The 27425-nt window shown below is 42.1% G+C and overlaps 1 protein-coding gene across 1 annotated transcript in view; it reads right to left on the reverse strand.

The window, feature by feature from the left end:
* Positions 1-117: 117 nt before the first annotated feature.
* LOC109422062 (protein gone early) overlaps positions 118-27425 on the reverse strand; it is a 349322-nt gene continuing 322014 nt past the window's right edge. Inside the window, exons 6-11 of the mRNA XM_062844853.1 lie at positions 4945-5156; positions 4356-4565; positions 3563-4293; positions 2899-3198; positions 2494-2832; positions 118-2061 (exon numbers count right to left, since the gene is read on the reverse strand). Coding sequence (XP_062700837.1) covers positions 1917-2061; positions 2494-2832; positions 2899-3198; positions 3563-4293; positions 4356-4565; positions 4945-5156 — 1937 coding nt within the window. The 3' untranslated portion in view covers positions 118-1916. The remainder of the gene's footprint in view (positions 2062-2493; positions 2833-2898; positions 3199-3562; positions 4294-4355; positions 4566-4944; positions 5157-27425) is intronic.

The following is a 27425-nucleotide window of genomic DNA, read 5'->3' on the forward strand; positions in this document are numbered from 1 at the left end:
ATCGTCATTTTGACGATTTGATGCATCTTCGAAACAAAACAGGTTTTTTAAATTGAAAACATATAATTCCCCAATGGCTTTCTTTTTTGTCCTTACCATGCTCAATCCTCCTGGAAATACCTTACAAAAAGAACAGGTTTATTATCCATTTCGTCCGATCGCACCCGCGCAAAGTTCGTCGGACATTGTCATTGTCGTCATTTTTTGTCTCAAATTTGTTTAACACTATAGTCACAAAACTACTGCCGGCTGCATTAAATATCTATCGCACTACTGGGTTCCTTTATGCTACTAGCGGGTACCGATCTCCACTGCATGTACCGGCTGTGTCACTTAAATATATAAACTCATCTCTGTGCTTAGTAGTAATTGTTATAACATTCGTATTCGTATCAGACACTGCGCGTACTCCTAGATGTACTTCTGTTTCAACAGGTTTCAACAACGATTGTTCTGGCATGTTTTTGCGATTAAAAGTAGCTTCATTTGTTCATTGTTTGCCCTCGCTTCCATTGTGCTGAGGCGTTCGGCTTACGTGGATTTTTACCATTAGACTTATCGTTCTAGAATATATCGCATTACTCTAGCTTACTTATCAGGAAGTCCATTTGTTCGAACGGTGTTGGCATGTGGGAACGGCGTTATTGATTTCTCTCGGTGTCCACCAAATCTGGCTGAAAGAATATCTTCGACGCATGTCTGTGCCAAAATGTCAGGAGATGGATAAAAAAAACTTTCGAAATTTAGTTAAGCTTAGTGAGTTTGAATATTTTGGATTGTTTGTGCAATCCAAATATGGTACACGACACCCAAGAATTTCAATATTGTTTCTAATTATTGATAAAAAAGAAAGAAACTATGGGAGATTACCATTGAAGATTTGATACGCAGCCTCATTCAACGAGAAATAAATTAGTAATAAAATTTAAACGAGTGCCCATTTTGCATAAAATCATCAACTATTTATTACATTTACCATTCTAGGTATAGTAACCATTGAGTTTAATGTATTTGAATTGTTACGCATATTTTGAGATTTGCGTTTGTAGCAGATAATTGCAATGTAGCAGTACAATGTATGGTGATAATTTACTAAAAAGTAGTATTGCTGTAATAACCATACCATAAACAGTTATCACTCCTGCATTCTTTATGATCTTGCCTTTTCAATTTACGCGTTAAAAACAATGTTGTAAGATAAAGTTTCCACACCCACAGAGCTTCACTGCATTTTGAAGAGTTCACCATCAATCTCACAGACAAGTTGGCACGGTATGTGTACTTTTTTTTATGAAGATCAATATAAGAAATCCTTACCTTAGAGTTATTAGCTTATTGTTCGAAAAATAAAACCGTCAGTACTCGACATAATTCAGATCACTATCAACAATTATAAATAGCCGAAGAAGAAGCATTATTGATTCAATGTGGAAATGCTTCAAATCATCCCGAACACACTTTAATAGTAGTATGAAATCGCTCTCACCATCTGTCGTATCATCCCAACGATAACACACGCAATCTCTCGACCATACCTTACGTTCTCTCTCTATCTCTCTCTCTCAGAAGAATATACTATTCACATCGATTTTAGGAAAGATGATATCACCACTGTTGCTTCCCTGCCCGGTGCTACCGCCACTGTCCGTATGATGATGGTGGTAATTGTCACCTTTACCCTTATAGTCACCACCTCCACCGGAACTGGGCTGATACGGATACGGCTGCTGCTGCTGCCCCGCGGTGGAATAATGGTAGTAGTAAGGATCGGTGAACGCCGGGTCGTAGTACGAGGTGGGAAGTTGCTTCTTGCGCTTGCGGGGGCGCTCCGGCGCATCTACCACTACTAGCGGTGGTGGCAGTGGCGGCGGTGCCATTTGGGGAGGCGGTGCAGCTGCTGGACGACGTTGCACTAATCAAAGAATGCGACTGCAGTGGCCGTTTTGTGCGGCACCACCACCGGCGGAACTACTGCTGCTGCTAAAACTGGAGCTACTGCTACTGCTGCTGCACTCGAGGGATGACGAGAGCAGTGGTATCTGGTGCCACAGGAGGGAGAATCTGGAATGAGGGGGAATATCGGTGAGGTTTGATCGAATTTTATAATACGGCACACTACAGTGGGCTGGTCATGGACTTCTAATCTACAAGCGTCCATCGGTAGTTTTCGAATGAGGGCTAAATATACTCTGAGAACTAAACAATATTTAACACTGACCTATACGGATGTTTTCGGTTATCCAAAGCTTCATGAAGTCGAGGACTTCAAATGACCTTCATTCTGGGGTAGTTTGGAAGACCATATAACCTATGACTGCACCAACCAACCCCGAATATCTTTTGAGCTCAATGTACCATGAACCTCCCGAAAGTAAATCCCGGCCGGAAATATCAATGGTTACGACTGTAGACTCCAAGACCTTAACTCCAGGACTGACCTAGTCTTCTACTGAGACCTCCACTAACTCCCCGTCAGCCCCCAGCAATACTCACTTCTCCGTCTCGGGAATGTCGTTATCCACCAGCAGCTTGGTGAGCCGCACCGCCCCACTGTCCGGCACGGCACAGTGCTTCTGCAGGTACGCCAGCGTAAACAGCTGCTGGGCGTCGTACTTCCGAAGGCCGGGCTGCCTGTGGCCGTTGCGTAGACCCAGCACCTCGTACGTCGTCCGTTCGGATATTCCACTCTCGAATATCCGCTCGTTGCGGTCGATTTTATCCAGCAAGCTGCCAAACGACTGCGTCAGCATACTGCCGGCGGCCAGTTCCAGATACAGGTTCAGCTTGCTGGAGTTCGAGATTCGGGCCGCGTTGATCGTGGCCGGGAGGGTACTGGAATGAGGTTATGTTTAGTGTCACCAACCCTTAAGCCTTGACCCACTCTCGTTGAAGACTTACTTGACCATACACTTCTGGGCTTCCTGCTGGAACACGTTCTCCAAAACGTGCCGCGGATGGCTGGACTCGGTGTTCTTGAACTGCTCGGCCAGCGTGTTGATGGCATCCTGGAGCACGAGGGAGATGTCTGCTCCCAGCCGGGCAAAGTTCACCGCCAACGGGTACCGGTAGTGGAAGTACGGTTCCCGGGTCTTCTGCCGGGAGATGATCACCATGTTCAGACCGATCGAGTATTTAAGATCGGGAACAGGGGCCCGGCGGGCGCCGTAGCTGACGGGCGGATACAGTTCGGCGACGATTCTGGAAATTGAGGGATTAGGAGACTTACGAGTTCTAGAACATCTGAAAGCGTCAAGACTTGGCAATTGTAAGCCCCATAACACATTTTTGCGTCATGTAAGATCTACCGCAGCATAAATAAGAAATACTGTATTTCACTTAAAGGTTCAGAAGTTCAGATCTTGAAGTTTCCAGCTGTGTTCAGTACAATACATTACCCAATTTCACAAAGATATCAGACTACCGATTTAAGTGTACGTCAATATATTGCAGAAACTGTAGACCTCCAGTGTTGCTTTATAAACTGAGTGTAACTTACATATGCAACAGCAGATCTTGTACGTGACAGGCGGTTCTACAATTACCTGAAAAAGAAAACTCTTACCTATCGCTCTCGGTCATGTTGTCCAGCATCCGGTCCATTCGCCGCTTGACGAACACCCAATGGCTGGCGACGTTCTCCACGAAGAACAGATTGTCCAGCACCCAGTCGTGGTAGAACTTGTTGAACTGTTTGTCGTTCTTCAGAAGTTCCCACGGGACGCCGATCTGCACCCGCATCATCGACAGCTTGTCCGTAATGAACTTGGTCAGGTGCTCGTTGATCCAGTTGGAGTTGATGATCGCGGCCTTGTACTCGTCCCGGATGTGGTAGAACATCATCTTGACCAGCTCGTCGTCGTACCGGATGCGATCTTCGTTCACCAACCGGGACGTGTGGTACGGGTCCAGGGAATCGATCGACGGATTTTGCTCGGCGTAGTCCCGATCGGTGCGATCGTGTACGATCAGGTCCGGGTTTTCGCGGAGGGCTTCCAACCCGTAGGGCATCCACTGTTCGACGACCTTGGTGCAGAAGTGCCAGATCGGTTGCTTGGCCTGGACGCCGTAGAGGACTTTTTCGAACTCCTGCATCGACAGTCGGAAATTGCGGGACATGTAGGGGACCATGTGTCGTATCAGCGACCACATGACGAAGTTGTTCAGGATCTCCTTGTCCGTGGTTGTGATGATCTGCGAGATCATCTTGAGCGCAACGGGACTCTGCACCAAGACCTGGGTGTTCTCGGTGATCTTTTTCTTGAACATGGCCTGGGCCGTTTCCAGGATGGGAAGCTGGACGTATTGAACAAGGGTCACTTACTGATATGGGAGGGGTTTTGAGGGGTGGTACTTACCGAAGGAGCCTCATTGGTCAGCTGTTGAAGAGTTCGTATCTGCGGTTGAGTGGCGTTCTCACCACCCTCCCGAAGAACACTCGCCACGTCCAAGGCGATTCTTCGTTCGTAGTTGTAGATCATCTTGGCGTACTCCTGCGCCTGGATGGTGGATGCCGCCACCAGATGAGCCAAGATGTCCTTTAGGTAGGTTTGATACGCTTGGATGATCTGAAACGGTTGACCTAAGCTTCAGAACATTTTGCATGGCCTACAACATATTACATTTTCGTACATTCTATTGCCCATCGGGCATAGCTGATGATAGTTACGATGTTTAATGATTACCTTAACTAAATAAGCTATCGTAGACTTGGAAGTCTGAACTCAAGATCAATTCGGAGGACCTAGCACATCCCGAATCGAAAACCAAAATCAAAATCGAAGAACCAAAATCAACCAGAGTACGTCAAATCAAATGATGACTAACTCTTCAAAAAAAGTTTAGAACTGAATAGGTTAACACAGCTTCCAAGCCTAATTCTGATCATTACAACCCTAATAAAACCAAAATGATACCTCAGGTACAATGATAGAAGTGTAACCTTACCGGATGTCTCTCCTCCAGGGTGTAGAACTCGTAGCTCGGCAGCCCCAGATCGCCCTCGCTAACCGTGATGATGTAGTCGAAGGGCGGAGCATTCCGGACGTCGATGCCCAGCTTGAAGAAGGGTGCCGCCCCGTACTTCGGTTGTACCTTCTGCAGGTTCTCCCGTACGTTCCAGTACGGGTCGCTGCTGCCGGGCAGCATCCGCCAGCCACCTGGAATGAGAAAGAAGACGAGAAAAACGATTGAGCAATTTTAGTTGAATTCTGGTGAGAACCGGTTACGGGTCTTGAACTTGAGTTTCGTTGCTTTCATCCAACGATGCGAAGTTCTTGGCAGGATAATAAACCGGTTAGTTATGTAAAGCCGTCGAAGCCCCGCAAAGTTTCGGAGTCAAATTTCGGATCATTCCGTAGTGTAGGCAAGAAAGACACTCTCTTATAAACGAGCGACAATTTATGACCCTCCAGGAGGTCCAGCGATGCGCTGTCGCACATAAATTTGCACTCGATGGATTTGGACGGGTCACTAGGGGATCTGCTGCTCAGCTGAGAACAAAATTTTGAATTGTCGCTTCTTTTTCGCACTTCTTCTGCGTTGCCGCCTTCCTCCGTGAGATCAAGTTCAAGTTTGCTTCACTAATTAGATTTTGGTGGAGCAGATGGTACAGATTTTTATTCTTGGGAGTTAGAAAGCTTTACAACTATCGAATAACTACTGTCCAGATTTGTGAATACTTTGTTAGTTCTCCAAATTGTCCACAAGTTGAGGTTCTCAATAAGTACGACAAGGTAATAACCTGATCAACAATCTGAATTGAAATCCAAAGTAGCATTTTGAAGTCCAAATAGCCCTAAAGAGGCTCTGAAAGCCGTGATAAAACCAAAACTAGTTTATTTTGGTTTTATGATTGCTTAGGACCTCCGAGAGTTTTCTTTCGAATAAAGATGAATAAAGCAGCCCAAGTAACATTGTTTAGTCAAATAGGCTCTTCTAAGAACCTTAATAAAACCAAGATGAAAGGTATTAAGTTTTTTATGCTTCTAAAAACCTCCACAAGACTTATTGACCATTAAAATGTTACTTGGGGGATCCCTAGGTTAGACTTCATCAAGACATGAGATAAGATATTCTGGGTTCGTCAAATTGCTCATGACTCTAGGACATTAAGTGTACCAGATCAACACCACCTTGGAACCTTCAAATCCCCCTATTGCAAGTCATTTAAGGTTTTCCAAACTCACCTTGAGTTGGAAACATTCCGAACCTTATACAAATTTTGATTGTTTGATTCAACATCCGCTCAACTAGTGCAAGAACCCACTGACTGGTAGTGCTTAAATTTTGTTTATCAGATATTCTCGGTTCGCCGAATTGTCCTGAAGTGCGGATCATTGAATCCATCAAATCATACTTGACTTCAATTAGGACCTTCCACATAAAAATAAGTCGTAGAACATGCACTAGCAGGATGATTGAGAGTCCATTGACTTTGCCAATGCATATAAGATATTCAAGGCTCGCAACCCTAGTAGGATGTTGAGGTCAATATGACACAGACAGGCTCGCTGAACGTGCACTACGCCATCGTGGTGCACCTAGCGTAACATCTTAGGAGGGTTGTTGTAAGTATCCTTCAATTGACGCAAGTGAGTCTACTGGGTCAACCAAGATTGGGATAACTTGCAAATGTGTCAGAATACATCCAAGTGTGACCGTGTGACTCGAAATCGTTGAATGTGATCGACCCAATACCTCAGATATCCTAATTGTGTACCGACGCGTATTCAAATCTGCCCATAAGTGATTTCATATCCTCCATAAGAAAATCATCACGAATGATGAAATTCTCCAATACAACGGTATGTAAGGTGAATCAAAACCCCTCAAAAGTATATCGATCGGATATTGAAGGCCGTTTAAATCATGTGTGAGTTTATTTGTCTTCATGAACATGGTCAAACAAGTATCTTAAACCGTTACTTCGTAAAAATACATATTCATTGGGCACTCTTCTAATGTTCATTGGATATTTTAGGTTTTCCAAATTGTCCATGAATTCAGAGCATCCAATCTACCAGATCAACCAAGACTTGACAGGTGTTACTTTGCCCGGGAATAAGTCCTTGGTCAAAGCGCCAAAGCATATGACTGTGGAAATTCGTTTCGAGGTGTAGCTGCTAGGTTCGCCAGGTTGTTAATGAGTTCTGGTCATCTAGTCTACCAGGATAACTTGGACTTGAAAGATGCCTCAGGACTCGCCTCAAGTAACACGTACATCCTAAGAAGATCCATTAGGTTCAGTAATCTAGGCTCAAATAATATTCTTCTCGAGGTGTATGGACATTGAAGGTTCCCCAAATCATCTTTGAGTTCGGATGATCTGACCTGCTAGAGTAGTCAACACATGAACGACAACTTCATGTTGCTTGCAGCTAGACGAGGGAGCCAAACCTGGAAGAAGATTGATAGATCCTACAAAAAAGATAGATGTTGGACCAAGTTTTGCAGGTAGAACGGTAATGATGTGGTACAACCTGGACACCTGAGTGAAGCAGTCGAACCTACGAAGATATAGAACTTTGGGACGATGAGGTAGAACCGCAAAAAAGGATGAAGCAATGAGGGGGGACTTGGACTAGGAGTTTGAATCAGGCGAGAAGATAAATCCTTCCTAGGATTTATAACTAAACGATGCGATACTGAACTAGAATATGAAGACAGAGCACGAGCCATGAAGAAGAATCTATTGCATTTGGATGAGAAAGTCAGGATGTTTCGTCAAGATATAACCCGGATGAATAGCAATATCTTGGACGATGAGGTAGAACTTGAAAGTGAAGATAAAATTCTAGTAAAACATGATAGAATCTTACAATGCGCCCAGAATTTCAAAATAGAACGCGGACGATGGAATAGAACCCGAACTCCCCAAACTTGGATGAAGAGAAAGAGCTTGAACGAAGAGGTATATTTTGGACGATGAGGTAGGATGTAGAAAAAGTGGTTCCATCTGGATAGGAAAGTCTATTTTTTTCGTTCGTTTTGATATTCCAGACAAATAGCCATAACTTGGACGATAAGCAAGAGCCTGTAAGAAGAGATAGAGCTTGGAAGATATTGTAGAAAAGTTTGCCCAACGGTCCAAAAATCATTAGAATCTGGAGCGTAGTGTTTGGAATTGGAATGGTTTGGAATGGTCGATTCCGAACTAGAAGGTAAAACCTTTACGGCGAGAAATCTTTTGGACGAGGAGGTTAAATTGTGAAGGTTGGACGTGGATTTGAAAGTAGAACGAGGGTGAACCTGGATGAAAAGGCAGAACCTTGCCTACCTAAATTATGTAGTTTAACCGGCACAAAAGGTGCAGTTTTGGCAAGAAGCTAGAACTTGGACGATGGGTTCATCCTGAACGATGAGGTTGATCCTGAAAAAGAAGGCAGAACCAGCGGTATAATTCAGATGAGGAGATAGATCCTGAACGATAGCGATATGGTTGAAGCTACACGTAGAGGTAGACTCTGGATGATTCTGCCTCAACGTCCAGCGTCTACTTCTGCGTGTAGGTTCAACCATATCGTCCAAAATCTGCCTCGTTGTCTGGACGGAATTATCGCTCTTCGTCTATTGATCGAGAGATATGTGACATTCAGCTTGCTTTAACTTGCTGTAAAAATTAACCCCAATCGACCAGATTTTATAGTATCTAGGCTCCACCTCCTAGTCTTCAAGTACAACTATTACTATTACGATGCCACAAATTTCCCGAATGGAGGAGAACGTGCCTCTAGAGCCGACCTACTGATACAACTATTACTTCCTTCAGGTTGCCTGATCCATTTTTCGTCTATGCACTCCTCCATCCAGATTCAACCCCAGCGTCCATGATCTAAAATGTCGTTCGATTAAATCTGCTCGTCGAACCTTCTAGTACGGGTTCGACTTCATAGTCCAGGCTTCAATTTATAGTTCAGGTTCAGCTTTCTTTTCCGAACTCTATCTCATTAATAAAACTTTACGAACTATCATCATACTCTCGGACGCCAGGACGACCGGTTGAAATTTGATCGATAAGGTCAAGATAGAACCCGATCAACGCAATAAATAGATCTTGGGCGATGAGGCATGTCGACGATGAAGTTCCTATTTATGTACTCCCACAACAAAAATAGAATTTATAGGAGATAAGAGAACCTGAACGATGAATTGAAGCCTGGACAATGAAGTCTAATCTGTACAATAAGGTACAACCTCGACGTAAAGACTGAATCAGACGACCTTGGACGCTCAGATTGAATCTAGATGAAGAGGTGGACAAAGACGTAGAACCCGAACGAGGAGATTGATCTTGGACTTGGACGAGGACATAGAACCGTTCAAGATAGACCCTCGATATGAATTATATTTGACGAGGATGTAAAAGCCGAAAACGGAGCAGATAGTGACGTAAAATCATAATCTGCACATCCAGATTCGATCTCATTGCTTTCACGATCAGGTTCATCCGTATCGTCCAAAATTTATCCCTTCATCCAGGTTCAATCACTTCGTTTGAATGGTATCTCCCCTCTCAAGATCATCTGGACTCAAGATTTAGGACGACAAGTCATCGAACGACGACGGGTCATGGATGTACCTAAACTTGAACGGTGTTGTTTGCATCTATACGAAAAAGTTAGGCCTGGAATAATATAGTGAACTTGGATCAATTGATTTCGTAGATCTTCGATAATGTAGCTGCTGAATCGTGGTTTTGTAGGTGCATATACCGCGAATGATGTGGTAGAGTCTACCATCTAGAGAATCTGCCAATCTGATACAGAGTTTCAAGCGATGAACAATCATGGACAACGAGATAGAACTTGGACCAGGGAATCGAAACGAGAAGATGTGCGACAGAACCTAGACGACAAATTCTAGTTTCTTCGTCCAGATATAATCCGAATGGATAGCCATGTCTTGGATGATGAAGTAGAACTTACGAGAAGCGATGAAACGTGGACGATATGGTAGAACCGTGAAAAGACAGAACTCGGCAGAAGTCATATATTTTGAAGGATGAGGCAGAACCTAGACAAAGTGCTTGCAAATGGATGAGACGCTCAATACTTTTTGTTCAGACAATGTGTTAGAACTTGAAAGAGGAGATAACACTTGGATGATATGGTAGAGGAACTCAAACCGGGCCAAGGAGGTAGAGCCAGAATGAAGAGGTATATTTGCATCTGGATGAGTAAGTCAAGTCTCCAGATATATCCCGGACAAATATTTTTATCTTTAAATATGAGAAACAAAGAAGTGGAAGTAAAACGTGGACGATATGGTTAGCCAACGATTGCTACATCCGTATCCAAGTTCTACTCGTTTGTTTAAGCTGAATGTACGGTTCAGCCTTACTGTCCAAAATCTAGGTACTTCTTCATCCAGAGGTTCCATCACTTCGTTTGTGTAGTGTCTTTTGTCTCAAGATCAACCCCAACGTGAAGGACAAACCCACCCATCGAACGAAGAGAGAAATTCTGGACGTGTAAGTACAGTTTTGATCGTTGGTGTTAACCTGAACGACGTTGCTTGCCATCAGACGAGGAATTCAGGTCTGGAAGAAGAAATGGTAGATCTCTAATAATGTAGGTATTGGACCAAGGTTTGCAGGTAGAACGGTAATGATGTGGTACAATAACCTGGACACTTCCATGAAGAAGCAAAACCTATGGAGATATAGAGCTTTGAGGTGATGATGAAGAACCGCAAAAAAGGACGAAGTACCTGAGGGAATGAGGTAAGACTAGGACTAGGAGTTTGAATCGAGCGAGAAGATAAATCCTTCCCTGAGGTTGAATTAGAATATAAAGACTGAACGCGAAACATGAGGTAGAACCTAGATGAAAAAGTTGCATCGGGATGCGAAAGTCATGCTTCTTCGTTCAGATATAACCCAGGCGAATAGCAATATCTTCGACGATGCGGTAGAACCTAGAAGTTAATATAAAATTAGAACGATATGATAGAATTTTAAAATAACTTCAACGACGCGGACGATGAAATAGAACTCAAACCCAAACCTGGATGAAGAGAAGGAGCTTAAACGAAGAGGTATATTTTGATATTTTGGACGATGAGCTAGAACCCAGACAAAAAGGTTATATTTGGTTGAGAAAGTCAAACTTCTTCATCCAGATATAACCCGGACGAATAGCAATGTCTTGGAAAATGAAGATAAAATTAAAACGATATTGTAGAACCATAGAATAATTTCAACGACCTGGATTTTAAAAAGAAAGCGGACGATGGAGTAGAACTCGAACCCAAATCTGGATGAAGAGCAAAAGCTTGAGCGAATAGGTATATTTTGGACGATGAGGTATAATGTAGACAAACAGGTTGCATCTGGATTAGGAAGTTACAACATGATACAGATAGAGCCTGAACGAGGAAAAAGAAATAGGTGAAGATCCAAATCTCCGATTGGACTGAACCGCTTCTCTCAATGTCATTGAACGGGAGACAATGACAGAGAGAGTCTCGTAAAATGCGCTCATTTCTCGGTCATAACGGAACAAAGCATGGTAGTAAACATGGCAATTACAAACACAACGACGGGTTTTGTTGTCGTTCGAAACGAGTAAATCATGACTCAATATCCGCTCCATCTGTTAAATACAAAAGACAGACCTAAATTTACTTGAATACACAGGACTTACCAGGGACAATGAGGTAGAACACAGACCAGTAGTTTGAATCGGACGAGAGCCTAGATCCCTCTCAAATTGCGAGTCATGAGGTAGAACGTGGACACAACGGTAGCTTATGGATGAGATTCAAAGCCTCTTCGTCCAGATGTAACCCGGACGAATAGCTATACGTAGGACGAAGAGTTAACACTTGAAGTAGGAGATAAAACAATCCATGGCGAAGTGATAGATGTCAATTTCTTGATTTTGCTTTGGCTGACCAAGCCATGTGGGAAATTACACTGTTGAAAATGCTTTGACATCCATGTGCACAACAGAACATGTGCTCGATGAACAAATTGAGATTTGAAATTATGAAAAGAAATCCACGTACTCCGGTGAGACTCGAACTCACGACTCCCAATTCGCTAGACGGGCGCTTCTATTCCTTCAAGCTACGGAGTCACTCGACTATCTCCGTCGCCAGCAGGCCTAGAACTGAACTCGATTCCACAATCGCACATGGTTATCTTCTTTTCACAATCCAAATCCCCTTCGGATGGGATTAGATGAACATCTAACACATTGTCTGTTGTGCACATGTATGTCAAAGCGGGAGAGGAAGTTATTTTTAATTGTCGAGAGCTTCGGGCACTGCCTTCCAATCACTTATTGGTATGGCAATTAGTGTGCAGTCGGACTCTCGACGGGTCGGTCCTCGGCCGACCGAATACGGTAAGGGTGACCGTAGCACCTTACAAATGTCAATTTCTTGATTTTGCTTTGGCTGAGTGATTGGAAGGCAGTGCCCGAAGCTCTCGACAATTAAAAATAACTTCCTCTCCCGCTTTGACATACATGTGCACAACAGACAATGTGTTAGATGTTCATCTAATCCCATCCGAAGGGGATTTGGATTGTGAAAAGAAGATAACCATGTGCGATTGTGGAATCGAGTTCAGTTCTAGGCCTGCTGGCGACGGAGATAGTCGAGTGACTCCGTAGCTTGAAGGAATAGAAGCGCCCGTCTAGCGAATTGGGAGTCGTGAGTTCGAGTCTCACCGGAGTACGTGGATTTCTTTTCATAATTTCAAATCTCAATTTGTTCATCGAGCACATGTTCTGTTGTGCACATGGATGTCAAAGCATTTTCAACAGAAGTGATAGAGCCTGAACGAAGAAATATATTTTGGACAATGAGGTAGAATCTAGACAAAATGTTGCTTCTGGATGAGGTAGTGAAGCAACCAGATGCAACTCGCAAGAATAGTTATATGTTGGACAACGAGGTAGAACTTGGAAAAGGAGATAAAACTTGAACATTTACTTGAGTTTAAATCAGGTTTTAAGAATAGAACGGAGTATCACTAGGAGGTGATATATGCAGGAGGAACGCAACCCTGGACGAAGAGATAGAGCTTGAGCGAAGAGATGTATTTCGGACAATGTGGTCGAATGAAAAACGGTTTTATCTGGATGAGGAAGTCAAAAGTCTTCGTCTAGATAGTCCGGAAGATTGCCCATATCTTGGACGATGAGGTAGAACTTCGAAAAGTAGATAACCCTGGACAATATGGTAGAATAGAAAAAAAAAATCACGATGAAATAGACCCAGCATGGAGAGCATATGTAAGAGGTACCTAAACTTAGATGAAGTGATATGTTTTGGACAACAGGGTCTATCTTGGATCAATGAGTACGAACCCAGAAGAAGAAAAGAACGGGAACGATGGTGCCGAATCCGAACAATGAGGCCCAATCTGCACGAGGAGGTAGAAATGAATGAACAGGTAAGAAAGAGAGAAAACGGAAGGACACCAAGTTAAAACGAATAGATTGAATCATGTGTTTAAATTATAACGATAAGACAGAACCCAGAAGAGAAGGCAGAACCCGAAAAATTATGGACGTCATTTTTGGAATTCTGTTTACAAGGTATACCAAGGTATACCAATCAAATAATTACTATTCTCTTTCGTTCTACCTATAACTTATCATCCACCCACTTATCAGGCGCACATTTTCTAATAACAGGAGGAACGATATTTTTTCGATGATCATATTACCGAACCAGCGGTCCAACAAGTTCTGTTTGTCGATTTTACGTGGCATATAAGTTTTCCAATGCACAAAGAACCATGTGAGAAAAAAAATCACAACTCGAGACAGAAACCGAGCCAGATTCAAATCACCGGCAGATCACATCACCCTACTTCCCGACATTTACCAGTGAAAATATCAAAACCAACTGACCTACTAGTTCCGGAAGCTATACTCGGATAACGTTGCTTCCGAAATCGATATCTGTATGTTTGTTGGATTGATGACGCTGATATCGAATATGGGTCTCGGATTTTCTATAGAGATTCTGTCTGTTTTGGTCGCATTTTCGACAGATGTTGACTATTTGAATTCCTCTGGTCAGGGTCATTTCGGTTTGGCTTCGGCTCACAACAACGGTGTATTAGGTGGAAGCTCTATGTGTTTGCAAGCCGTAACTATGTGGCATAGCATGATACCTTTTCAAGGTTTCCAACAACCAACGGCAGCCAGGCGTCTCCATCGCAGCTCCAATCTGCTTTATGTGCTGTGCTGGCTGCTATCATCATGGCACAAAACAACCCTACCTTGAGCAAGGTTGCATTTGATGATGATGGTGGAGCACTGATGGTGCTGGTGGTGGTTCAAAAGAGCAGCTAAGGGTTGTTTTGTTTACCGAATGACCGGTTTTTAGATGGAAATACAGTGATAAAGTCGGACTTTGGTGCGGTTTCGGATGATATCTGTGCGGAACGATTAGTTGTACAGTGTTGGTCAGTATATTTGTTACGAAATTCTTGCTTTAAATAGTGTATTCACTGATACTATTTAGACATCAGCCCCAACTGTCGACAACTGATAAGCTACAAATCAGTCATAAACTCATAACTAGTTGTACTTGGTTTACATAAGTTATAATTCGGTAGCAACCAACAAATTTTCTGTGCTCGAATCAGCCTCTTGGAATTTCTAAATCGTAAACAGGCTGTGAACGAGCTAATAAGGATTAATATTTGAAATGTTGTAAATACCTAATTAAAACTTGTGTATGACTTGATGTTCCGTACTGGTCATACACAGCTCTCAACAGCTTATCGTTTGTACTAGATTTCGATTTCATCGCAAATATGCTAACCAACACTGTACATGATGACGCGGGTATCTGTGTGTTAGACAGTAGACGAGATGAGCTTTCGGCAACCGAACGGTACCCTCTTAACGATGTCTTATTTCATGTCAAAAATCTAAATTCTAGTCTGACAGGTGTTTTTGTTTGATGATCCCATGGCTAAGCGATTCGTCTCATAAAATGCGAACATTTTGCACCAAACAAATTTTAGTTTTTTTTTTTGGCACAACATAACAAATTTGAAAACCGGTCCCCCTAATCAGAAACCAATTCCATTCCAAGCAGCAGCAATGGCAGCAATCTTCAACAGAGAGAAATTCAAATTTAATCCAGATTCTAAGGTCGAGAACCTACGAGGTGCGCGGTTGTTTGTCACATCTAGCAGCATCCATCGCGAGGCGGGGAACCAGATTTTGGTGGTTTGTTTCCAAAAACAGAAAAATAAAACCCACCCGTCTTTCGACCACGAGTCCCGACCGACGAAATACCAAAGGTTGCCCAGTTAGATCTATCGGGAGGATTTGGAGTCTAAATTCTAGCACTTCGGTTGTTTTTCGCTGGAAGATGCTGCGGTGCTGATCGCGCGCAAGTTCTGGATTTGCATAAATTTAATGCTCAGATCAGCAAACGAGAGGTTTCCAGGAGACAGCGGCGTTGGTTGCAGTTTTCTAATCTTGTGCCCGGTTGTTTTGATGTCGAAGAAAGAAAGAAACCGAACAGGTTTGGGGAGGCTCAGGTATTGGAATCAAGGAACTGTTTCTTTTTGTTTTTCACTTAAATGAAACTTCTTTGTGAATACCAAGAAACAGTAAAACGAAGTAACATTTGCATTTAGTGCTTACAAATGAATCGCGTTGCAAAAAAAAATTCTCAAAACTTGAATGCTAAAACACGACTAATTTACTATTAATTTCAAAAATAATTTCATAAACAAAATAATAACTAAGATATACAAAATGATACTGATTGGAACCGTGTTCTATCAAAACCATCACTTGGTGCAACACTTCTTCTAAACGGCAATGGTTAGTCCTATCAGCTCGGTCAACTTCTCCAGTCTTGTGCGCGCCAACGGCTTCGTTAGTAGATCTGCCACCATGTCTTCGGGTGGGCAGTACACGCACTCCATTTCTTGCTTCTCGATGAGGCCCTTGTGAAATAAAATTTCGTTGCGATGTGCTTCATTTTCCTCGTCAGCTTCTCTCTCTTCATGATCTTCAGGCAACATTTGTTGTATTCCTGGATGACTACTAGAGCCGCCTCAACAAGTGCGATGAATTCTGCTTCCGCTGTTGACAGTGCCAAACAAGTTTGTTTATGGCAAGCCCAGCTTACCGTTCCCCTTGAACGCAAATCCGTTATGGAATATCCTGTCGTCACGATTCTCCGCCCAGTCAGCGTCGGAATATCCGGTGGTAGTCTTCTGCTCAATCGTAATCGATAGTTGGCCGTATCATTCAGGTACCGTACCACACGTTTCAACTCGGTCCAGTCCTCTTGTGTGAGTTGATTTGTCTTCCTGCTAAAGATGGGTACCGCAGTCTAAATGTCGAGAGTCTAGTGTTACCAGCTATGTACAGAACTTATCCGACCAGCTTCTGGTATTCAGTATTGGTCTCTAACGGTGTCCCCTCGCTTGCGCTCTTAATATATCCAAGGTCCAACGATATTTTGGACGCTTTAGCATCCGTTAAACCGCTTGATGCCACCACTTCTCGAATATACTTCCGTTGGCTCAGGAAATAATCACGATGCTGATCCTTCTCTACTTTCATACCCAGGTAATAACGAATACCATCCAATGCGCTGATCTCGAACGACTTCTTCAGTTTCCTCGCGAGCGCTTCAATCATCGGTGGATCTTCACTCAGCACTACGAGATCGTCGACGTATACGAGGACGTAACACCATCGTCCTTTCAACTGTTTCCGACACAGGCACTGATCGGAATCACATCGACGGAATTACTGTACCAGTTTTTCATGTAACCTCTGGTTCCACGCCCTTGCTGTCTCAGACCGTACAGACATGTTCTTTTTTGCCACAACTGCTATAAACATTCGGAAGAAGGTTTGCTGCATCACCAGCGCAAATACTTCCGATTGGTATTGCTGACTAAAACCCTGTGCCACCAATCGAGCCTGGAAGCGTATAATTTCTCCGTTGATGTCACGTTTAATTTTGAACACACACTTGTATCCTACAGCTTTCCGTCCTGGAGAAAGATCAGCCAGCGTTCAGGTATTGTTGGTAATGGCTTACCTTACCGGTCAGACTAAGGCCTGAGTGTTGACATGGATCGGCTCTAATTCCTCCGTCATCGCCTTTTTCAGCTCTCTGTGTGCGGCGACGCTATCGCTTTCCGGTAGTTCCTCGGATCGCTATTCTATCTGATCGTGGTCGTACATCGGTCCGAATTCGTAGCTAAATATTGGTTGGAATGGAATCGTCAGGAAACACTTCGTACTGGGATCGTACAAGCGGTAGCCCTTCGTCTCCTCTTCAAACCCGGTCAATACGTATGGTCTCGTTTGTGGGTCCCATTTTTGTCGTTTCTGCTCCTGCACTTGCACCATGGTCTTCGTTCCAAACACCCTGACGTCAGAAATGTCAGGTTTCTTACCGCTCCAGGCTTCTTTAGGAGTCAATCCGTGACCGCGAGTGGGAGATCGGTTTACAAGGTAAATCGCTACTGCCGTTGCCGTAGGATTTCGAAGGGCTTGCTTCGAACAGCATGCAATGCGCACGCTCCGTAATCGTCCTGTTAGCACGCTCTGCCAGCTCGTTCTGCTCGGGCGTGCAATCGTTGCGTTGGTTGTTTGGTACCGTATTCCCATCTGATTTAAGAAACTTAGAAATCTATCAATTATATGCTCCTCACCATTATCTGTCCTCAGGATCTTGATTATTCGCTCCGCTGTCGCCTAAAATTCCTTGAATTGACCGAAGATCTCTTCTTCAGATTTGGTCTTTAGGAAGTACACGAACATTCTACGGGAACGATCATCAATGAACGCCACGTAGTAACGGCTTCCAGATGGTGACGGTAACCCCATTGGTCCCGCTACGTCCGAGTGGATCACTTCCAGCAATTCTTCAGCTCATGAACTGCTCTTGCTGAACGGAATTCGTCTCTGCCTTGGGACACACCATGCAATCATTATGCTCTTTGCTCGAAATTTTTATGCTGCGCACCACACTATCGACCAATTTGTTCACGCTGCTGTAGTTGAGATGTCGCATCAGTGCCAGGTATCAAGCGATGCACTTGTAGAACTCAACATTGCTTGAACTGGTTGTTTCACCTGTTCGCAATGATTTCGATTGCTACAAGGTTCCCTGCAGAGTTGAAGACTTCACAGCCGGTCGATTGGAACACGATCTTGAAACTTTTCTTCACTATCTGAACCACTCGCACAGGGTTTGTCAACAAATCCGGAATGTACTACACGTCTTGGACAGGAATACCTTTTTGTCAACCCTGGCTGATCGGATAAAGAGTGGTAGTCCCACACGCTTCAATCCTCCTTGTTGGCAGCTACAATTTATCCAGGAAATCTTCAAGAGATTTTTTACAGAGACTCCTACAGGAATTCCTTCAAAGATTTCTCCAGGAATTACTTCAGGGAATCCTACAAAAATTCCACCAGCAATTCTGCTACGCATTCTTCCGGGGATTCCTCTTTGGATTCTTGCAGATATTCCTCCAGGAATTGCTTCAGGGACTCCTCCAGGACTTTCTCCTGGGATTGCTTCAGGAGTTCTTCCTGGGATACCTCCAGAAATTCATGCAGGATTTCATCCAGGAATTCATCAAAAAATTCCATCATAAATTATGTCAGCAATTCATCCAGGAATTTCTCCAGGAAACTCTTCAAAAGTTCTTCCTGGATTATCTCTACAATTTTTTCAGGAACTCCTTCAAGAATTCGTCCAGATTTTCCTCCAGGAAATGCTGCAGGGATTCCTCTAGGAATTCTGCTAAAAATTCTTCAAGGAACTTCTTCAGAGATTTTTCCAGGGATTTCTCCACGAATTTCTCCAAGGATTGCATCAGGGATTGCTTCAGAAATTCCTTCGAGGATTTCTACAGGAATTCAACCAGAAATTTCTCTAGAAATTCCTCCAGGAATTTCTCAGGGGATTTTTCAGAAATTTCTCACAGAGATTCTTTAAGAGATTCCCCCAGCAATTCATCCAGTAATTGTTGCAAGCAGTCCTCCAAAGATTCCTCCAGAAATGGCTTCAAGGATTCCTCCAGCAATTCCCAAAGGAACTTCTCCAGAATGTTCTCCAGTAATTACCCCAAGAGTTTCTTCATGAATTCCTCCAGCAATTAATCTAGAAATTTATCCAGGAATTGCTCCTGGACATCCTTCAGAAATTATGTCAGCAATTTCTCCAGGAATTTTTCCAGAAAATCTACTGGGGATTTTTTTCAGAAATTCTTGTAGGAAATTCTCCAGGAATTTTTCAGGGATTCCTCCAGGCATTTCTCCAGGAATTTTATCTGAGATTCCTTCATGAATTGCTTCAAGGATTCCTCCAGGAATTTCTCCTCGAATTTCTCTAGGGATTTTCCCAGGGATTCCTCCAGGTGTTCCTCTAAGGATTCTTCCAGCAAATCCTCTAAGGAAATCTTCCAGGAAATTCTCCATAAATACATTCAGCAATTTTTCAGGGATTCCTCCAGGTATTCCTCTAGAGATTCCTCCAGGGATTTCTTCAAGGATTCCCCCATTTCCTTCGATGATTTCTTCAGGAATTCCTCCAGAAATTTCGCTACAAATTCCTTCAGGATTTTCTCAATGGATTTTTTCAGAAAAAGAAAAATAATCTCCCAGAATTCCTCCAGAGATTTCGTTAGAAATGAATCCAGTAATTATTTCAAGAATTCCTCCAGGAGTTTCATCATGATTTCCCCAGCATTTCCCACAGGAATACCTCTAGGAATCCCTCCAGGCATTCCTCCAGAATTTGATCCAGGAATTTCTCCACGAATTTCTTCAAGGGTTCCCCCAAGAATTTCTTCAGGAACTCCTTCGAGGAATTCTCCAGGAATTCCTCCTGAAATTCCACTAGAAATTCCTCCAGGAATTTCTCAAGGGATTTTTTCAGAAAAATAACAGAAATATGAATAAAATTCCTCCGGATATTCCTCTAGAAGTTCATCCAGTAATTCTTTCAAGAATTCCTCTAGAGATTCCTCCAGGCATTCCTCCAGGATTTTATCCAGGGATTTCGCCAGGAACTTTTTACTGGAATTCCTCCAGAAAAGACCACAGAATTTTTTTCAGAAATTCCTCCAGGAAGTTCTCCAGAAATTGCTCCTGGACATCCTCCAGAAACTATGTCAGCAATTCCTCCAGGAATTTCTTCAGGAAATCTTCTGGGAATTTCTTCAGAGATTCTTCCAGAAAGTTCTCCAGGAATACTAACAGGATTTTTTCAGGGATTCCTCTAGGTATTTCTCCAGCAATTCCTCCAGAGATTCGTCCAAGACTTACTTCAGGGATCCATCCAGGGATTTCTCCATGAGTTTTTCCAGGGGTATTCCCAGAGATTCTTCCAGCGAATCACAGAGAAATTCCTCTAAGAGTTCTTGCAGGAATTCCTCCTGGAATTTCTCTAGGGATTTTTTTTTCAGATATTTCTCCAGCAATTCCTCCCAGAATTCCTCTGGAGATTTCTCCAGGAATTCCTCCAGGATTTTTTCCAGGGATTGCTTCAAGAATTCATCCAAGAAATTTCTCCAGGAATTCTAGATGGGTCTCATCCAATAATTCTTCCAGGAATTTGTTCAGAAGTTTCTCCAGGATACTTTCTAAAGATTTTCCCAGGAATTGCTTCATGGATTCCTCCAGCAATTCCTTCAGGGAATTCCTTCTGAAATTTCTCTAAGATTTCCTCAAGAGATTTCTTCTGATTTTTTTCTAGGAATTCCTCTCAGAAATCCTAAAGGAATTTCTCCAGAATATTCTTCAAGGAATTCTCCAGAAATTTTTCTCGGATTTCTTCTGGGATTTCCTCATGAGACGTCTTCAGATATTTCTCTAGGTATTCCTCCCATAATTTATACAGGAATTCCTCCAGGTAGACTTTCAGAAATTCTTCCAGAGATTGCTACGGGAACTCCATCAGGGATTCTACAGGGCTTCCACCAGGCATTCTTGTAGGAATTGCTCCAGGGATTCGTCCAGGTGTTTCTTTAGGGATTTATCCAGGAAATCTTCCAGGGATTGCTCCGGGAATTCTTCCAGGGATTGCTCCAGGAATTCTTCAAATGATTTCTTCAGAAATTCATTGACGAGTTCTTTCGGAAATTTCATTAATCCTTCAATCATCTTTTTAGGGATGTACCCAAAAACTTCTCCAGGATTACCTGGTGATTTTTTTAAATTATTTCAAGAATTTCTGGAAGAATTCCTCCAGCGAAAAGTATTGGAAGATAATTTTTAACGAACTTATACACGAACTACGAAATTTTAGGTTATTTTTAAAGAGTTTAGCTTGCCCCTCCCTGACCGAAAAGCTGGCTGCGCCCTTGGTGGCACCCACAATACGGGACTGACGCCTCTGGCCGCACGGCCACGAAGCACACACACGAAGTCTGTCCAGCTTACTTATGATATTAGAGCCAAGAAGAGCCGCCATTTTGAATTTTTAGTTTGCCATTGTTGGACTACAAACAAAATTCGTCAACCATAATGTTGACACAATTTTTTTGTAGCAAAAACGATCTTTTCCCAATGCAGACATTTTAACAATTCAAATTTTTCCAAAATAAGGGACGGATAAGCGCACAGTTTTTTCCTTACTCACTCTCCTAAACAAAGACGAGAAAAAGAAGGAACTTGTCATTTCTTTTATCCCGCTCTGTCTTGTTTTTATTAATAAAAATGAAGGCCCACCAAATCATAATACGCCATCACAATGCAATTAGAAATTCCTTGTGATGTGACGGGAATTAGCGCATATGACGAAGGAAATTTTTACTCTATCATGCGATTGGTATTTATTGGAGGAAGGCGGTTTGAGCTAGGGCGCTGTCCATAAACTACGTAGACTTATTTTTGCTCATCTCAGAACCCCCCTCTCCGCAGACTTTTCTTCATACAAAATTTTCGAAATTTGTATGGACCGTAGACTTTAGCCTGAACCCTCCCTCCCCCCTAAGAGTCTACGTAGTTTATGGACAGGCCCTAGCCGAAAAGACTTTGAGAGACAGGCTAAGGTTTCCCAATCCAAGCAGTAAAACAAACTCGAACAAGGTGATCCATTGTCTTGGTATAAATTTTAACAAATCCTAATCATCAAACATCAGTCCGCATAGCCCGTTTCGCTAAACTCCATCATCAGGCTCTTTGCATAACTAATCATCAGAAGACCGTTGCAGCTGTGCTGTGCGCTGCCCTGTTTTTATGTTTTAATATATTCGTTTTAATATATACTCGAAAAAATACGATCGAGTTTTGATAACCGAACTTCATTTGAAACCAGTTTATTCGCCCAACCCAACTCGAAGTCTCACAGATGCAGACCTTTTCAGAAAACATCTTATCAATCGATCGGCCCAGATCCAGCGATGAAAGTTTCCGAGAATGTCGCCGGTCAAAACAGTTCTATTTGGTCTACTTTTGGGATTTTAGATTGCTTGTCACATTTCCATATTTGCTGAAATAAATTAATCGAACCCGATCCGGTTCTAGGACTGGTGCCACACTGCTGGTACGACTGCTTCTAAAGATCATGGGGCAATTTAATTCTATTTTACCACTCAGAAATGAGGAACGATGGCAGTTTTGCATGGTGAGATTTATTGCGTTGGAAGGATGTCGTAGTTTTGAAAACTCCCACGGGTTAGTCCTCCCGAGAAGTGAATTAGAACAAAATGAAGAATTTTTTTTTTTTTTTTTTCAGGTGATGATCTAAAAAGACCGTTGAGAAATGTTACAGTAACAACAGATTTCATACCATTGTTAATGAGGAAAATCAATAACTGAAACAGAAACTACCTACTCCGACATACTACAAAGATTAGGTGTCGAATTGATTACTGTTTTGTAGAAGTTTCATTCGATTTTCTATCGATTTTCTATTGAAGTATGTCATGTTTTGCATGTTGTACCTTATGCGTTATAAATAGACGGTACATGAGGAACTTGATTTTTGAAATAAAACTCGAGTAACACATATATTCAACAATTCTTTAAATAACTTCTATATGACTGAATTTAGTCGTATTTATGTTTCAATAATTAAAACTACCTGAGTTGGGCACAATTTGGTATATCGCTTGGATCTATCAATATGTTATTTTTTATAATCTAAATACTTTCTGCCGTACTTTTTTCTACTCGGGATATCACTGATTCAAATTGGTCACCTATTCTCTTCCTGCGATAACGATAGAATTGTCTAAATACCAAGGATCATCAAACTATCATGTGTGCGATTAGTAAACGTTTTTCCCATTTATCTAGACAAATATCAGCCGGTTTCGCCAATTCCCCCATATATTATACCTACATGATCATGATCTTCAACGGTCCACGACCAAAACTGCTGATGACATTTCAGCCAAAAATTTGCAACTTTTCCGCTCTCCAAAAGCACCTCTACACAGTTGCAAATGTTTCCCATATTGCAGAAACCTGGTCGTAAAGTCAAGCTCAAGGAAAACGCGGAACGGCAAGGAGCCGAGAGAGCGTGATTTATGCTAATATATAACTGTGTTCGCGAGATAGATTGGAGATTTTCGGAGGAGATGCATCTCCGCTGGTGTCGGGCAGATGTCAGACTGGGCAAATTTTGAACTTCATCAATGCAAATCACGCACCACTGACTGCTTATGCTTGGGACATCAACTTCTTGCTGTTTCGGTCCAGTCGAAGCCTGCTGTTGTGGTAATGGCATTGAAAAACCGTTGATCCAGTTCGGTGGAGGATCGATTGCCTGGCAGCAGTGTTGAGAATACTCACTTGCAAGAGCGATACTCACTTGCTTCTATCTCACTTCAGAAGCACGCTATCAAAAAATGATGTTTGAAGGGCTTTTAAATTGTAGTTTAATCTAAAAGTTTACCGAATAAGGTAAAGGTCGCAAACGCATACCAAAGTTGTGAGAGAGCTGTGAGTACGAGGTGAGTAAAATTCGTGTAACTTATACTTACCTTGTGCTCACAGCTCTCTCACGGTTTTGGTATGCGTCTGCGACCTTTACTTTATTCGGCAAACTTTTAGATTAAACTACAATCTAAAAGTCCTTCAAATATCATTTTTTGATAGCATGCTTCTGGACTGAGATAGAAGCAAGTGAGTATAACTTTTCGCAAGTGAGTATTCGCAACACTGCCTGGCAGGTCGAGGTCAATTTGGTGGTGATAAAAAAACTGCCTTTATCAGCTGTATAGATGAAGGTGAGTTCACGTCGGACAAGGACTAGTTCGAAAGAACGAAAACTGTTTTTTTGCAATTTCTCATCGTAATAGGCTGTTTTACCTCACGCAAGTTTGACAGGAAAAGGCCTACTTCCCCACACCAAATTAACAGTGCTGTAATGGTTCATTACAGCACTGATTTGCGTTGCGTAATGAACCATTACAGCACTGTTTGCTGTTTTGATCAACTTCTTGATGCTTTTTGGACGCAGTTTTGAAAAATTGTGACAACTGCGCAGTATAACATGCTATGATCAGACTTTCTTAAACATGACTATGAAAATCAGTGTCCAGCTTGATGAAAAAGTTTTGTTAAAAACTATCCTCAAGTAGTAATTTATGAAATTACAAAAAACGTTGTACGCAACTCGATGCAGAACTCGATTTTTACAGCACTCGTCGTAATTATCCAACTCGGCAAGCCTCGTTGGATAAATGTACGACTCGTGCTGTAAAAATCTTCATTCTGCACCTTGTTGCGTAAACTACTATTTTGCAATTTCTCATCGTAATAGGCTGTTTTACCTCACGCAAATCTGACAGGAAAAGGCCTAATTTCCCGCACCCAATAAACAGTGCTGTAATGCTTCATTACAGCACTGATTTGCGTTGCGTAATGAACCATTACATCACTGTTTTCAGGTTTCATCAACTTCTTGATGCTTTCTGGACGCAGTTTTGAAAATTGTGACAACTACACAGTATAACCTGCCCAAGAACCTGCCATGATCAGATTTTCTTAAACAAGGCTATGAAAATCAATGTGCAATTTGATGGGAATGTTTTGTTAACCTTCCGTAACTCGCGCGGTTGACTACCTGCGTCACCACCACGCTAATGCTGAGTACAAAAAGCGAGATTTTTTCATCGTGTTGTACAAAATACAACAGCGCGATAGGTAAATCCAACGGCAGCTAACGATCCCTTCGCATCTGGTGGCAGGAATGAGAACCCTAGGAAAAACGTGACTCCGCCAAAAAGTGCCAACTCAACGTACATAAATATGTACAGATGGGTAAATTGTTGGTTAAATTGGGAAAAAATCCACAGCTCAGGTGAGATTTCTACTCACGACCCTTATTCGCTAGACAAGTGCTTTACCAACTAAGCTACCGAGCCAATTAATGACCCGGCAACCTAGTTGTCATAAGGTTCAATTCTAATCTCGTCGATCTATATCATCTTCCCCTAAACCGCAAATATAACCATCTCTGTTGTACATATGTACGAAGAGCGAAAGCGATTTGTTTATTGTTTGAAACTGTTTACCTATTGTACAGGCAACGCTTCCCCAACCACTTGTAGAGGAAGAACAATGCTACCTGGAAGGCGATCAAACGCGTCGTTCGCATTCTGTTTGATACGACGGATAACTACGTAGAGGTAGATGCTCGAAAACGACTCACTCAAAGTGCAAATTTTCGGTAATACCAATCCGTGTGGTCAATTCAGGCCAAACATGTCTAAAGGTCCAATCTGCAGAAGAGAGGCTCTCTTTGGTTTCTCTCTCTTTCGTTAATATCTCAGCTGTTTATTTGTATTTTGATTGCCTCCTTGCATTGAACGATGGTCAAAACAATCGTCTTTTGATTTGTACTGCAAAAATAGTTGAAAAGTTTACCATTACATTGCAATAATTGGAAGAGAAAGTAAACAAAGAGAGCCTCTCAAATGCAGATAGGACCTATTGAAATGTTTGGCCTGAATTATGAATTTCAAATAACTCAACGTACATATGGTCGGCGTTCAGTCAGAGTGGACTACGTGATTTTTCAGGCAGGTAAAGATAAGCTTAGGAATTTGTTTAACCTAAACCTTTCGACGTTATTTTGATGCAGATGTGTCATTACATAAAAGAATAATAGTATTTCTGAAAATAATGCCATAGAATTGAAATTTCAATTGCATGCAGGATATTTTCTCGAAATCAATGAAAAACAGATGGTCTGGTCTGACTTAACGCCGACCATATGTACAGATGGGTAAATTGTTGGTTAAATTGGGAAAAAATCCACAGCTCAGGTGAGATTTGAACTCACGACCCTTGGTAATTAATTGGCTCGGTAGCTTAGTTGGTAAAGCACTTGTCTAGCGAATAAGGGTCGTGAGTTCAAATCTCACCTGAGCTGTGGATTTTTTCCCAATTTAACCGACAATTTACCCATCTGTACATATGTACGTTGAGTTATTTGAAATTCATAATTGACCACACGGATTGGTATTACCGAAAATTTGCACTTTGAGTGAGAAGAAAATTTACTTCTCTTTCAGATGCGCTTAGATCCGGTAGGTACTTACGAACAATTTATGTGATTAATTTGAAGAGCTCTTGCTATGCATCCGGCGGGCAATCTTCCGGATTTTTTGTTAGCTGGCCAATCCGGTGTCTGTCGCCGTGGGCATCGAGATTGATGATAATAGAAGCCATTACCAATGAAAAATAGCAACTACCAAGGCAAAATATTAGTAAATTTTGAAGACGAAAAATTGCATTTTTGATGTAAACAAACGATTTTTTCCTCATCTCACCTAGCGCCTCTACAATTAGGGGTCATCCGGATTCGCCTATCGCTAAAGGGTAATCGGCAAGCCCCGTTGGATAAATGTACGACTCGTGCTGTAAAAATCGAGTTCTGCACCTTGTTGGGTAAACTACTATTTCGATGTTCTTTAATAAAACGGTAAAACTTTTGAATTAAAAGTAATTATTTTTTTAATGATCCCGCCTCCATAACATTTTAGGAAGCATGTTTATTTCAAACATAATTCTCATTTATTTAAAATCGAATTTGTAAAGGGCGAACACGATGAAATTGCCACACAGAAAATATTGTATAACTTTTGATTGCGTTCGCCAAAATAGCTAATTTTTTTACCATGAATAGTATATTATGTGTAGCTTATACCATAAAATTTTCATTAAAATCGGTTGAGTATTGGCGGAGATATCGTTGAAACAAGGAAATTGCCACTTGAGAATCTTGTGCAAACAAACATTTTGGAAAATATCGTTTTTTTGCCGTTTCAACGCTGGCGCCAAAAATACTGAACCGATTTCAATGAAAATTTTTATGTACGTGAAGTATGTATGTAGAAGTAGTTGGTCAAAATTTCATTCAATTTGATCATACCGTTAAAAAGTTATAGCCATATATGTCGCACTACAATAAGCAGATGTGGTTTTTAGTGAAATTCAAACTGCTCT

This window comes from Aedes albopictus, chromosome 1 (genome assembly GCF_035046485.1).
Source record: "Aedes albopictus strain Foshan chromosome 1, AalbF5, whole genome shotgun sequence".
In the NCBI taxonomy this organism is placed as follows: Eukaryota; Metazoa; Arthropoda; class Insecta; order Diptera; family Culicidae; genus Aedes; species Aedes albopictus.